We start from the raw sequence: 15,477 nt of genomic DNA on the forward strand, positions 1-15,477 counted from the left end.
CACACTCACACACACACACACACACTCACACACTCACACACACTCACACACACACACACTCACACACAGGGAGGCACTACTTACATGTGAGAGGAGAGGGAGGTCTTGCCCGCCTGCCTCATCTCGTGGTGGGCTTGCATGCGACACTTGACCAGCTCAGTAGGACAGAGAGCCAGGGAGGAGAACACTGAGGCCAGGGAGCCTGACAGGGCCTTCTGGAGGTCACTGGAGGGGAGGGGAGGGGAGGGGAGGGGAGGGGAGGGGAGGGGAGAGGAGAGGGTGTAAAAGATGGACAGAAAGAGAGAGAGAGAGATGAGAGGATGGGAGAGGTGAGGAGAGAGAGAGAAGAGGTGAGGAGAGAGAGAGAAGAGGTGAGGGGAGAGAGAGAAGAGAGGAGGGTCAGACAGCCTGCCCTCTCCTCCTCACCTGAGTTGGGTCGGGTGGTCCAGTCCAAAGGCGGCCCTGGTGACTTCCTGGCAGGTTCCGTAGCAGGCGAACAACACGGCGTTCTCCGCCACGTTGGCCAGCAGGGCGGGGGCGGAGCCCCGGTAGAGCCCCGCCCACACACCGTCATGGCGATATGTCCGCAGGCAGCAGTCCAGGAAGCCGCGGTAGAGACCAGGAAACGTCTGCAGCTTCACCTTCACCGTGTCAAATGGCTGCCCGCTCAGCACACAGGCCACGCCTCCTGTACGGAGGGGATCAGAAGGCATTTCCATCTCGCCCTATCCCTTTCACTGATTCTTCCAATAATGAAACACAATTTACTACAGTACCAGTAAAAGTTTGGACACACCTTCTCATTCAATGGTTTTTCTTTATTTTTTATTATTTTCTACATTGTAGATTCATATTGAAGACATCAAAACTATGAAGGAACACTTATGGAATTATGTAGTAAACAAAAAAGTGTTAAACAAACCAGAATATGTTTTATATTTTAGATTCTTCAAAATAGCCACCTTTTGCTTTGATGACAGCTTTGCACACTCTTGGCAAGTTAGTGTCCAAACTTTTGACTGGTACTGTATGTAAAACTATAAACACTTTAAAAGCTACACTAAAACAGCTGTACTATTGCTGAAACTCTGCTATAGCTGAAACTCTACGATAGCTTAAACTCTGCTATAGCTGAAACTACTATAGCTTAAACTCTACTATAGCTGAAACTACTATAGCTGAAACTGCTATAGCTGAAACTGCTATAGCTGAAACTGCTATAGCTTAAACTCTGCTATAGCTTAAACTACTATAGCTTAAACTCTACGATAGCTGAAACTACTATAGCTTAAACTCTACTATAGCTGAAACTGCTATAGCTGAAACTGCTATAGCTTAAACTCTGCTATAGCTTAAACTACTATAGCTTAAACTCTACGATAGCTGAAACTACTATAGCTTAAACTCTACTATAGCTGAAACTGCTATAGCTGAAACTGCTATAGCTGAAACTGCTATAGCTTAAACTCTGCTATAGCTTAAACTACTATAGCTTAAACTACTATAGCTTAAACTCTACTATAGCTGAAACTGCTATAGCTTAAACTACTATAGCTGAAACTACTATAGCTTAAACTACTATAGCTTAAACTACTATAGCTTAAACTCTACTATAGCTGAAACTACTATAGCTGAAACTACTATAGCTTAAACTACTATAGCTTAAACTCTACTGTAGCTGAAACTACTATAGCTTAAACTCGACTGTAGCTTAAACTACTATAGCTTAAACTCGACTGTAGCTTAAACTACTATAGCTTAAACTCGACTATAGCTAAAACTACTATAGCTAAAACTACTATAGCTTAAACTACTATAGCTTAAACTCTACTATAGCTTAAACTCGACTATAGCTGAAACTGCTATATCTGAAACTACTATAGCTTAAACTACTATAGCTTAAACTCTACTGTAGCTGAAACTACTATAGCTTAAACTCGACTGTAGCTTAAACTACTATAGCTAAAACTCGACTATAGCTGAAACTACTATAGCTTAAACTACTATAGCTTAAACTCTACTATAGCTTAAACTCGACTATAGCTGAAACTCTGCTATGTTGAGATTTTAAACAAATTCCACCAACCTTGCTTGTGTCTCATGCCTCCTGACTCATGAGTCTAGTCAATGGTAGATATCAGTTATGTAGGTTAGAATAGAACATGTGGACGGCCTGCGGTGGTCCTGCTGTCTATAGGTTCAGATCTGACCCATGCCCTGCTGCTCTCCTCCTTACTCACCTCTCTGTCTCTACTGTCCCTATCCAATAAAACTGAAGAAAAAAATACTAGAGTGGGACTGCCCCACTGCCCCACTGCCCCACTCTAAAAAAAATATATATGTATATATGACATGTTGTACTGACCTGAGGAAGAATATAACATGTTACTGACCTGAGAGGTACACACACACACACACACACACACACACACACACAGTGGAGAAAGGGAGACATTCAATCCCCTCAGTTCAGGAAGAACTCGGTTACCTCAGATATATATGTATATAATATGTTACTGACCTGCAGACCCTGCAGTGAGGTCAACCACCAGGGTGGTGATGGGGTGAAGGCATTTCTCCTCTGTGACCATCTTCAGATCACACACACACACTAACCGATGAAGATGGTCCCAAAACGCCAGAGATGGCGCGCGCACACACACACACACACACACACACACACACACACACACCCGGCTAGTCTACTGAGCGCGTGCAGAAGAGACATTCTCTAACTCTTATAGGCCAGGAGGAGGATCTTATTTGTATACAGAGTGTCACATGTCAGATAAAAGACCAATCATTGATCAAGTAGACTGATGTTGTGGTGCGGTGTTTGACCCCTTGGCCTACTGTGTGAACACACACCCCACGGAATGACTGGGTTGGATAACTGGCTGTAGGACTGGTTATAGGACTGGGTCTGAGACTGGCTGTAGGACTGGGTCTGAGACTGGCTATAGGACTGGCTATAGGACTGGGTCTGAGACTGGGTCTGAGACTGGCTATAGGACTGGGTCTGAGACTGGGTCTGAGACTGGCTATAGGACTGGGTCTGAGACTGGCTATAGGACTGGGTCTGAGACTGGCTATAGGACTGGGTCTGAGACTGGCTATAGGACTGGCTATAGGACTGGCTATAGGACTGGCTATAGGACTGGGTCTGAGACTGGCTATAGGACTGGGTCTGAGACTGGCTGTAGGACTGGCTATAGGACTGGCTATAGGACTGGCTATAGGACTGGGTCTGAGACTGGCTATAGGACTGGCTATAGGACTGGCTATAGGACTGGGTCTGAGACTGGCTATAGGACTGGGTCTGAGACTGGCTGTAGGACTGGCTATAGGACTGGCTATAGGACTGGCTATAGGACTGGGTCTGAGACTGGCTATAGGACTGGCTATAGGACTGGCTATAGGACTGGGTCTGAGACTGGCTATAGGACTGGCTATAGGACTGGGTCTGAGACTGGCTATAGGACTGGCTATAGGACTGGCTATAGGACTGGGTCTGAGACTGGCTGTAGGACTGGCTATAGGACTGGCTATAGGACTGGCTATAGGACTGGGTCTGAGACTGGCTATAGGACTGGGTCTGAGACTGGCTATAGGACTGGCTATAGGACTGGGTCTGAGACTGGCTATAGGACTGGGTCTGAGACTGGCTATAGGACTGGCTATAGGACTGGCTATAGGACTGGCTATAGGACTGGGTCTGAGACTGGCTATAGGACTGGCTATAGGACTGGGTCTGAGACTGGCTATAGGACTGGGTCTGAGACTGGGTCTGAGACTGGCTATAGGACTGGGTCTGAGACTGGCTATAGGACTGGGTCTGAGACTGGCTATAGGACTGGCTATAGGACTGGCTATAGGACTGGCTATAGGACTGGGTCTGAGACTGGCTATAGGACTGGCTATAGGACTGGGTCTGAGACTGGCTATAGGACTGGCTATAGGACTGGGTCTGAGACTGGCTATAGGACTGGCTATAGGACTGGCTATAGGACTGGGTCTGAGACTGGCTATAGGACTGGGTCTGAGACTGGGTCTGAGACTGGCTATAGGACTGGGTCTGAGACTGGCTATAGGACTGGCTATAGGACTGGCTATAGGACTGGCTATAGGACTGGGTCTGAGACTGGCTATAGGACTGGGTCTGAGACTGGGTCTGAGACTGGCTATAGGACTGGGTCTGAGACTGGCTATAGGACTGGGTCTGAGACTGGCTATAGGACTGGGTCTGAGACTGGCTATAGGACTGGGTCTGAGACTGGCTATAGGACTGGGTCTGAGACTGGCTATAGGACTGGCTATAGGACTGGGTCTGAGACTGGCTATAGGACTGGGTCTGAGACTGGCTATAGGACTGGCTATAGGACTGGGTCTGAGACTGGCTATAGGACTGGGTCTGAGACTGGCTATAGGACTGGCTATGCAACTGGTGACATACGATGGGTCATATTATATCCAAGATATCGGACACTAGGGTCTGGTTTCTGGTTTCCCAGACACAGGTTAAACCTAATGCTAGACTACAATGCATTGTCAATGGAGATTTACTATGGGAAATGTGATTTAGTCTAGGACTAGGCTTAACCTGTGTCTGGGAAACTGGCCTTAAAATGTAGGGCCATGAATGAAGGATGGAATAAGTACTATAATAATTGATTAGACTTCAATAGCTTATCTTAATGACATATAAATATTTCTGTTCGACCACTTAAAATCAATGAGAATCCACACCAGATGTAAAAATCTAAATGTTTATTTGAAACCACAGGCATAACTAAACATACAAACAATTGCAGGTGCAAAGACGTCCTGCCTTCCCCAACAGATACAGCACCCCCATTGGTCGAGAGGAGAATTGCTCACATCTAAAGTTCTTGTTCAGTTGTCCAAATGAAAACAAAAAAATAAAACATGGAACCCATATCACAATCTTTCCTTCCACCAGGACAAAATCCTTTCCCTTCCCATAACAGAGTGAGATACACCCAGACAGGTAGCTAGCCTCCTCAGACAGGTAGCTAGCCTCCTCAGACAGGTAGCTAGCCTCCACAGACAGGTAGCTAGCCTCCTCAGACAGGTAGCTAGCCTCCTCAGACAGGTAGCTAGCCTCCTCAGACAGGTAGCTAGCCTCCTCAGACAGGTAGCTAGCCTCCTCAGACAGGTAGCTAGCCTCCTCAGACAGGTAGCTAGCCTCCTCAGACAGGTAGCTAGCCTCCTCAGACAGGTAGCTATTCTCCACAGACAGGAGACAGGTAGCTAGCCTCCTCAGACAGGTAGCTATTCTCCACAGACAGGAGACAGGTAGCTAGCCTCCTCAGACAGGTAGCTAGCCTCCTCAGACAGGTAGCTAGCCTCCTCAGACAGGTAGCTATTCTCCACAGACAGGAGACAGGTAGCTAGCCTCCTCAGACAGGTAGCTAGCCTCCACAGACAGGTAGCTAGCCTCCTCAGACAGGTAGCTAGCCTCCTCAGACAGGTAGCTATTCTCCACAGACAGGAGACAGGTAGCTAGCCTCCTCAGACAGGTAGCTAGCCTCCTCAGACAGGTAGCTAGCCTCCTCAGACAGGTAGCTATTCTCCACAGACAGGAGACAGGTAGCTAGCCTCCACAGACAGTAGACAGGTAGCTAGCCTCCACAGACAGGTGACAGGTAGCTAGCCTCCACAGACAGGTGACAGGTAGCTAGCCTCATCCGCAGGGGCAGGGTAGCAGGAAGACCTGGCTGTCATATATCATACTTAAATAAAACCTAAACCTATGTCAATTAGCCATATAGGACCACACCACCTTACATGTGTTTTAAAACAGATTCTTTATGCTAGTTACCACTGTAAATGCTTATTATAACTGTTCCACTGGAAAAGCAAAGGGATCAGGAGAACACTGCACAGACATCAGGGTGTTACAGACAGACCCTAACCACAGCTAGAAGTTCTTGACAAGGTTTTTACACAACCAAACCACAACATTCTAGGGAGAAGATAGTTCCAGATCAAACCAGGTCAAGTCCGGTCTGATCTCTTCTTTGCCTAACTGGACATGACCCAGCTGTGTTATACTCTACTTGGGTGGACCTAGATGAGACATGGGGTGGACCGAGGTGAGACCAGGGGACCTAGGTGAGACCGGGGACAGGGGTGGACCTAGGTGAGACCAGAGGTGGACCGAGGTGAGACCAGGGGACCTGGGTGAGACCAGGGGTGGACCTAGGTGAGACCAGGGACAGGGGGGGTCAAAGCGAACTGTCAGTGTTCCCCAAACTCAATACCATTTCTTGACTAGGAAGGACAAAACATAATTGATCACAAAAGACAATTAGTCATCATCCTCATCATCATCCTCATCCTCTTCATCCTCTTCCTCATCGTCGTCGTCATCGTCGTCGTCGTCAGCCTTCTTAGATTTGGAGGCAGCGGATGCCCCGCCCACTTTGCCTTTTCCTCTGTAGTCCGCCACGTCCTACGAACAGGAAGTGAGAAACGGTTTCAGAAAGACACCAAACAGGAAGTGACAAGAGTCAAAGAAACATGCCATGAATGCACCAATCCAACAGTGATGGGCTGCTTCCATAGAACAGCTGTTCAGGCAGAACTCCATTCTAAAATGCCATTCAATTATCAGCACGCTGTATGAAGTAACATGAAATAGCCGTTTACACAATCCAGCCCTCAGGCACCCACCCAGCCCTCAGACACCCAGACACCCACCCAGCCCACAGACACCCACCCAGCCCTCAGACACCCAGACACCCACCCAGCCCTCAGACACCCAGCCCACAGACACCCAGACACCCACCCAGCCCACAGACACCCACCCAGCCCTCAGACACCCAGCCCACAGACACCCAGACACCCACCCAGCCCACAGACACCCAGACACCCACCCAGCCCTCAGACACCCAGCCCGCAGACACCCACCCAGCCCACAGACACCCACCCAGCCCTCAGACACCCAGACACCCACCCAGCCCTCAGACACCCACCCAGCCCTCAGACACCCAGACACCCACCCAGCCCACAGACACCCACCCAGCCCTCAGACACCCAGCCCACAGACACCCAGCCCTCAGACACCCAGACACCCACCCAGCCCTCAGACACCCAGACACCCACCCAGCCCAGACACCCACCCAGCCCTCAGACACCCAGCCCACAGACACCCAGACACCCAGCCCTCAGACACCCAGACACCCACCCAGCCCTCAGACACCCAGCCCAAAGACACCCAGACACCCAGCCCTCAGACACCCAGACACCCACCCAGCCCTCAGACACCCAGACACCCAGCCCTCAGACACCCAGCCAGCCCTCAGACACCCAGACACCCACCCAGCCCTCAGACACCCAGACACCCAGCCCTCAGACACCCAGCCAGCCCTCAGGCACCCAGCCCTCAGGCACCCAGCCCTCAGACACCCAGACACCCACCCAGCCCACAGACACCCAGCCCACAGACACCCAGCCCACAGACACCCAGCCCTCAGACACCCAGCCCTCAGGCAACCCAGCCCACAGACACCCAGCCCACAGACACCCAGCCCTCAGACACCCAGCCCTCAGACACCCAGCCCACAGACACCCAGCCCACAGACACCCAGCCCTCAGGCAACCCAGCCAGCCCTCAGACCCTCACCTTCTGGTACTTGTCTTTGAGCTTGTTAGCTTTGACGAGGTACGGCTGCTTGCTGGAGTCACTCAGGTTGTTCCACATCTCTCCCAGCTTCTTGGCCACGTCCCCGATGCCGAAGCTGGGGTTCTGGGCCTTGATGTTGGGGCGTTGCTCCCCACAGAACAGGAAGAACCCTGATCTGGAACACAGAGAGAGAGAGAGAGAGAGAGGTCATTACATGTCCAAAAAAATGAATCATACATTCTTGTTGATTTTCTATAAGCAGCTTTAATTCAATATGTACCAAAAACTAAACCTAATAATTAGTCATGTGACTGAGTAAATGTAAGTTCTGTAACTAACATGTTAGTAAGATATACCTGTCAGGTTAGAGTTGTGTTGATACAGATCTTCGACTGCAGCATATTCTGTATGTTATGATTTTAAATACTTTTTATAGCAACTGTGTCAGTAGCACTTAAACACTGTAGGTGGATGATTAATATAATTATAGAAAAACTGATAAGAGAAAAAAAAAATCCTATTAATTACTTACTTACTAATTAATTACTGATTCACTGGACAAAATGAATGATGTAATGGTAATATAAATGGAATACACAGGTGACTAATACTTCAGGGGTGGAACCTACGGAGGTCTCTTGGGGGCGTTGGGGTCCTTCTTGGCCTTCTTGCCCCTCTTCCCAGAGCCAGGGGCAAAGCTGGTCATCTCCTGGTCGTAACGGACCTTGTCCTGCTTCGCCAGGTCCTCAAACTTACACTTCTCCTTGGGAGACATGGTCTACAGGACAGAGACAGAGACCAGTGAACACCATGGTCTACAGGACAGAGACAGAGAACACCATGGTCTACAGGACAGAGACAGAGACCAGTGAACACCATGGTCTACAGCAGTGTTTTTCAACCTTTTTTGAGCCACGGCACATTTTTTACATTGGAAGAATCTTGCGGCACACCACCAACCAAAAATGTTACAAAATGACACTGTAGCCTGATACAGTATATATAATTACAATATTATATACATTTCCTCTCCTGTTGTTTTTTCTGGCAGTGCCTTGCAAAATAGGAAGTTTTCTCTAATGGCATCTCCATCCACAAAACGCACATTGGCCAAGAGCTGAGAATGTCCACTAATATCCGTAGACTCATCAAGTTGCAACACTAATTTCCTACTGATGCGTATCTTTCCCAAAACATGACTTTCGATGTCTGTAGACATGTCATCAATACGCCTGGCAATTGTGTTATCTGAGAGCGGGACTTTAGCTCTGTCTTTAACCGCGTCAGGGCCGAGCATCTCGTTGACAATGGCTTTGCAGGCAGGTAGTATTAATGTCTCTGCCACAGAGTGGGACTTTTTTGATTTAGCTACGAGTTCAGCAACTAGGTAACTAGCTTTGAGGGCTTTCTCATTTACCTTTGTGGTTTTTCTCATAAAGGTTTCTCTGTGTTTTCACGCAGACGAACAAAATAGTCCATCGGCTTGTTTTGAAGCGACGGGTGTTTCGTTTGGAGATGTTTCAGCTGCTTGGCACCATGGCGCTGTTGGAAGATAGCTTTCGCTGTATTGCCTCGAGCTCACCGTCTTTGCTTTCTTGTTACCACCACTCATACTAGGGCCTGGTACTTCACCTGGGTCAGAATCTTGTCCAGGGCCCAGTTCGGAGTTTACATTTTTCCTTTTTAAAAACTTCTCCATCACTGTCACCACGACCTGTCGCATGCGTCACTAATCCTCTTGTCTCTAAGAAGGAACGAGGCAATTAGCTACCTGCTGCCACCCGGACGAATATTACATTACTCTGCCAGTCACTATATTACAGCACAGACACTCGACAATGGCATTTTATTTGCAGATATTAATTAATAAATGTTAATTTAAAAAAAAGTGAAATTGGATAATTTCTCACGGCACATCCAACGATCTCTCACGGCACACTAGTGTGCCGCGGCACAGCGGTTGGGAAACGCTGGTCTACAGGACAGAGACAGAGACCATAGAACACCATAGTCTACAGGACAGAGACCATAGAACACCATAGTCTACAGGACAGAGACCAGAGAACACCATAGTCTACAGGACAGAGACCAGAGAACACCATAGTCTACAGGACAGAGACAGAGACCAGAGAACACCATAGTCTACAAGGCTGAGACCAGAGAACACCACAGTCTACAAGAAAGAAGCCAGTGAATACCATAGTCTACAAGACAATCATAAACAAGCTTCAATGGATGATTTGACCACTGTAGGACAGTGTAGGGACAGACTTAGCAAAATGATTCTATATTTAGCCAAGTCTCACATAGCCATACCTCCAAATCACGTCGTTCTCACGCCTCCTTTGGAGGTCTGGGGAATTTTAGATTAGCTGATCTGGCTTGGATTGAACTGGACGGAGCGATGGGAGAATGTGCTCGCAATTTCATTGGTTGTTACATTCTAAGAACCCTCCCCCCTACATGCCCGTAGAATGGTTGCTTGTTGTTACGTGCGTCTTAGTAGGACTACTTTGCAGAGAGTTGTTGCCATAGCAACAATAGCTTGCAACATTGAAGAAAACAGAATTTTGTTTTTTTGTAGCTCCTCCCAAGCGAGGTATTTGGTTGACAAGTTGCGAGGCGTCACTAATTTCAAACAGGTTTCCACCCCTTTGTAGCTACTTTCTACAGATTTCCCCAGGCTTTCCCAACTAGGAACAACATTGTAATACTTTAATTATCCTTCAGTTTTTTTTTTTTTATATATTTTTAGGGCATTTCTGCTTTATTGGGATAGAGATAGTACAGATTGACAGGAAGGATGGGTGAGAGAGGAGGGATGACATGCAGGATATGTCGATGGCCGGAATCGAACCAGGGACCTTGCGATGATATGGTATGCGCCTTAGTGTGCTACGCCACTGAGCGCCCCATCCCTCTGTTTTTGTCTCTGTGGCTTTTTATTTTCTGTCTCTGTATTGATTCATATTAAATCACATTGTATTGCATCTGTGGAGGAAATGTGCTATGAATAAAGTTTGATTTGATAAAAGGTTGGATGACGTTCGTAGGTGTGTAACAGAGGTGGTTGGGTGCACCACGCCCATGTGACGATGAGTCCTTCGGCTCAGCAGGCTAACAGAGTCTCTCACCTTCCATCTCCCAGAGCACTTCTTGGAAAACTCAGAAAAGTTGACCGGAATTTCTGGATTCTTCTTTTTGTGTTCCTCCCGGCAGGTTTGTACGAAGTAGGCATAGGCGGACATCTTGGCCTTGGGCTTCCGGGGGTCACCTTTGGCCATCCTGACTAGATGATGTCCTCTTCTTACTCCACCAGAATCTCTTCCTCCAACTCCTGCAAGACAAACAACAATGTCAGGCCTAACTCACCCAGAGAAAAGGCTCTCACTCTCTAAATGCAGCCATTAATTCAGCTTTCAACCTGATCCTTATTTTTCTAACTGCTAGGCCATAGGGTACCTATAAGTGCAACAAATAAGGGCAATATACTGTAGCCTGCGATCTGGAGATGGCAAAGGGTCATCTTCTTTTATTTTATAAAAAACGTATAAATAAATTTATAAACTTATAAATAAATTTATTTTATAAATAAACTTCAAACTTAATTAAATTAGGAAGTTGCAGGTTAGTGACAACAATTTAAAAATGTCACAAAACAGAACAAAGTGGGATGTCATTTGAATACATTGGAGATATTCGCTGATCACATCCAGCCCTGTACGGCGCGTGTTCTGGACGCGCGCCATCGTCCTCGAGCCTGTTATTCAAACTCCTTACCAGGAATTCATCATCTTCCATTTTGTGAAATGTCTTCTCATGACAGAAACTGTCCTTCAATTGTACTCATTTGTTGCTTTTTTGTCCTTTTCCTCTGAACAAACAAGCCTGTTGACAATACTTTGACCCATATTTTCTAAACTCTCCGGTCCGCCTGTGCGCCGGCGGCCAGCAGAGCAGATGGGTGTAGGTGCGCCTCGGCTCCGGAGACCAGCAGAGCAGATGGGTGTAGGTGCGCCTCGGCTCCGGAGACCAGCAGAGCAGATGGGTGTAGGTGCGCCTCGGCTCCGGAGACCAGCAGAGCAGATGGGTGTAGGTGCGCCTCGGCTCCGGAGACCAGCAGAGCAGATGGGTGTAGGTGCGCCTCGGCTCCGGAGACCAGCAGAGCAGATGGGTGTAGGTGCGCCTCGGCTCCGGAGACCAGCAGAGCAGATGGGTGTAGGTGCGCCTCGGCTCCGGAGACCAGCAGAGCAGATGGGTGTAGGTGCGCCTCGGCTCCGGAGACCAGCAGAGCAGATGGGTGTAGGTGCGCCTCGGCTCCGGAGACCGTTCAGTAAAATGGCCTCTGCTTCTACTGGCTTAGCCGCTTCTAACAAAGCCTCTCTCTCCACCCGGATTACAACTGTTTACAGCGCGGCCTCAACGCTATAACACACTCTGGTTTCAATCATTTCATGACATCAAAACCCTTCTTTTGATTTCTGCTGGGCTCGATAGGAATGTAATTTCCGTAAACGGGCATTTTTAACAGTTTATCAAAGTTCGAGTCGCACCGTCCGGTGAGGCCGCCTCCAACCGGAGCTGCGGGAGCCAGCCGTGACTGGTCCTCGCAGGCTCCGCCGAGCCACGAGCAGGTCAACCCAAACCGGAGAGCAACGGAAAACAAAAACTGATTTCTTTCCGACAGCGGGGGAAAGAAAATACTTCGGAGACGAAAGCGAAATTAATCATTTCTCCCGATTGCCTGTCTTTGATTTAGGATGTGATGGCTGGTCGCGGTCGTTCTCAGTGGCTTAGACAGCCAGCCATCTTATTACTGCTCCGTCTCCATAATGAACTGGTCGTGTTCAATCTAACAATCTCTATCGGGTATTAATGTGAACATCTTAACTCACGGTATTTATCTCATCATAAAGAGATTATTTGCGATTTCTAAAAATCTAAAAATAGCTCACTGATTAATTAACTCGGCCTGTTTATGGTTAGAAACAATAAACAACATATATTGGTATCCTATGATATCACATATACAATGACGCCAAAATACACACAGGTCTATGACTGTGGGACATCAACATTTCCAAACAATAGTTTCCAATGCCGGGCGGACAGTGCGCCTACCTGAGCTGTTTGTTTGATCGCAGTCACACGATCTGTCGTCGGGTCCCGTTAATAGCCGAGCGCTCAGCCTCGCGCTAGCTCCCTACGAGACCCGTGTGATTGGCTCGTCGGCGCGCCGGTTTGAAGCTCCCTCCACGGCCGTGGATTGGCCCGCAGCACCGTGGACAGCACGGCAGATCAGCCCGGGTCCCTCTCCTTCATTGGACCAATGTACCCGAGTTGAGACGGTAAATACCCTCCTCAAGTCCCCCCCCCCCCCCCCCCCGCCGCCACCCGCGCTGCCGAATCGGTTTCCATCAGGTTTCCATCCCACCTTGGACGGAGTCGAAATGTTTAGTTGTTTTTTGCCATGACCATGCACTTCACTCTTAAGAATGGCACTGTGCTTTGGAAGTGTGAAATATGGCTCGTACACACAAATGATGTTACAGTTCGGGTGCGTCTCTTTATTGGGTATTTCTATATCCGCGGTGTAACACATCCAGCTGTATGTTGGCCGAATCAGGGTCACCAGTTAATATGGTCACATCGACTATTGTAACACCACCACTCTCTCTCTGATGTTACAAATGATGGAGGGTTTATTTGAAGTACCATTTACATTTTTACATTTCTGGCATTTAGCAGACGCCTTTATCCAAAGAGACTTACAACAAATACATTTGTTTAAGTAAGTGAATCATCTATCCATCAGTCATCATAAGATAAAGTAATCAATGCTCAGACCAGGGGCCATTGGCAGTCACAATGCTAGAGGAAGGAAGATTTTTTTTTAATTATCATTATTATTATTATTTTTATTAACAGGAGAGAAACTTGTACAGGAGGGCAGTGGGGGTGAAGAGGTACCAAATGTATGACACACAACCGTAGAGTGGCCTATCGCTGCAAATTGTGAACACTGACATCATTGGAAACTATATGAACGTATAAAACAATGTTGAGACATATTCAGACAGTGGATACCTGGGGTGTGGGATATGCCTTAACTCATTGAGTGCCGAGGGGGAGTAAAGTCGCCTAAATGGTCATCATTCTCGGGTGCCAAGAGTGACTTTACTCAAAAATGCATAAATGATGACCAATCACGACCAAGTGTTGTTGCTAGGTAAACACCACATAGAACACTAGAGAGGTCTCTCAACAATGGCCCTAGAATCATGGAACGGAACGCGGCATTCCACTTGGAGACCATGTTAATGGAACATTCTAAGTAGGAACTTCTAGCTCTAAACACAACGCAGGAGATGAACCCGACAGTTCAGAGGACAGTTTAAGCTCCTTTGTGGTGAATTAGCCTGAGTGCGGCCTGCTTATTCATTGCTGTAGCCTACTACTTGCTATGTCTAGCGTTTCACTTCCCCAAGTTTCCCCGGAGAGTCAGGTTGTTAAAAGGCCGGGTTCTCCCGTCTCCTCTTCCGACGCGGAGGTGTTGGCGCTGAGGGCCGTCCTGCAGGAGACCGCCTTCAGGACACTCGAGGCTCACACCGTCACCGTGAAGAGGCAACGGCTGGAGCCGCCTCAGACACCGAGAGAACCGTCGGACGCCAAGCTCGACGGCCTGCCGTTCCCTGCCAAGCTGTGGAACTTGGCCGGTAACGCCACGTTCCCGTCCGTCCGGTGGGACGGGAGTGGAGTGTACCTGGTGGTGGACGAGGAGCGGTTCCGGCGGGACGCGCCGCCCCGACTGGGCACGACGAGCACGAGCTTCCCGGTGTTCCAGCGGCAGCTGAACCTGTACGGTTTTAAAAGCGGTTTCCCCGGTGTGGAGAGGTCGGCGTCCCTGAGCACCTTCCTCGACGAGGAAAATACAGGACCGTCAAATGTCAGTTCTAAATGCACTTGAATCTCAATCTCTCTCTCTCTCTCTCTCTCTCTCTCTCTCTCTCTCTCTCTCTCTCTCTCTCTCTCTCTCTCTCTCTCTCTCTCTCTCTCTCTCTCTCTCTCTCTCTCTCTCTATTTTAGATTCTTCAAAGTTCTTCTTCCTTTTGCTTTGATGACGGCTTTGCTCACTCTTGGCGAGGTGTGTCCAACCTTTGACTGGTGCTGTATATACACGTATACAGCGCCTTCGGAAAGTATTGAGAACCCTTCACTTTTTACACATTTTGTTGTGTTATAGACTCAATTTAAAATGGATTACATTATAATAAAAACACAATACCTCAGAATGACAAAGCGAAAACACATTTTTTTTTAATTTTAGTAAATTTATTAAAATTGAAATACAGAAATACCTCACGTACAGAAATACCTCAAGTACAGAAATACCTCACGTACATAAGTATTCAGACCCTTTGCTATAAAATTCTCTAAAATGCAAAAATGTCATCAACAAATCACTCAGTCAGTTGAACTGAGTCCATCTTAATGAACGATAATAGTTCATGTAATTTTGGAATTAATATCTTTGTTTTTATAGGGTCTCTGATTTGCATAGGAATCAATATATATATGTTGTATATATGTGTGGTTTAACATCAACAAATAATTTTGAAATCAATGCTATTTATTAATTGATGATCATAATAATAGTTTTGATTGATCCTCTTTTGTGCCCTGCAGTTACGTTACTACCACAACCCCAACTTCCTCCAAGGCTCCAAACACCTGCTAGCTCAGGTGAGAAGAAAGGTGCAGGTCAAACACACACAGAGAAAAACCCCTGGCCCAGGGAGGGAGGAGGGGGCAGGAACCAACCAGACCCC

The 15,477-nt window shown here is 47.7% G+C and overlaps 2 protein-coding genes across 2 annotated transcripts in view; both read right to left on the reverse strand.

Annotated features, from left to right (window-relative positions):
* Nucleotides 1-719, reverse strand: part of LOC310801359 (mitochondrial ornithine transporter 1-like) — a gene marked incomplete at both ends in the record, with an annotated part of 2,978 nt that extends 2,259 nt beyond the window's left edge. Inside the window, 2 exons of the mRNA XM_083665353.1 lie at nucleotides 85-225; nucleotides 427-719. Of these exons, the coding sequence (XP_083521479.1) occupies nucleotides 85-225; nucleotides 427-719 (434 nt within the window). The remainder of the gene's footprint in view (nucleotides 1-84; nucleotides 226-426) is intronic.
* Nucleotides 720-6,109: 5,390 nt separating this feature from the next.
* Nucleotides 6,110-10,932, reverse strand: hmgb3b (high mobility group box 3b; the record flags this gene model as incomplete). The annotated part of the gene is made up of 4 exons (XM_083696811.1): nucleotides 6,110-6,475; nucleotides 7,649-7,823; nucleotides 8,278-8,426; nucleotides 10,783-10,932. 4 exons carry the CDS (start codon nucleotides 10,930-10,932, stop codon nucleotides 6,332-6,334), a joined length of 618 nt encoding a protein of 205 aa, XP_083552937.1. The 3' UTR covers nucleotides 6,110-6,331.
* Between the last annotated feature and the right edge of the window lie 4,545 nt (nucleotides 10,933-15,477).

The sequence above is a fragment of the Argentina silus genome (assembly GCF_951799395.1).
Source record: "Argentina silus genome assembly, chromosome: 2".
Classification (NCBI taxonomy): domain Eukaryota; kingdom Metazoa; phylum Chordata; class Actinopteri; order Argentiniformes; family Argentinidae; genus Argentina; species Argentina silus.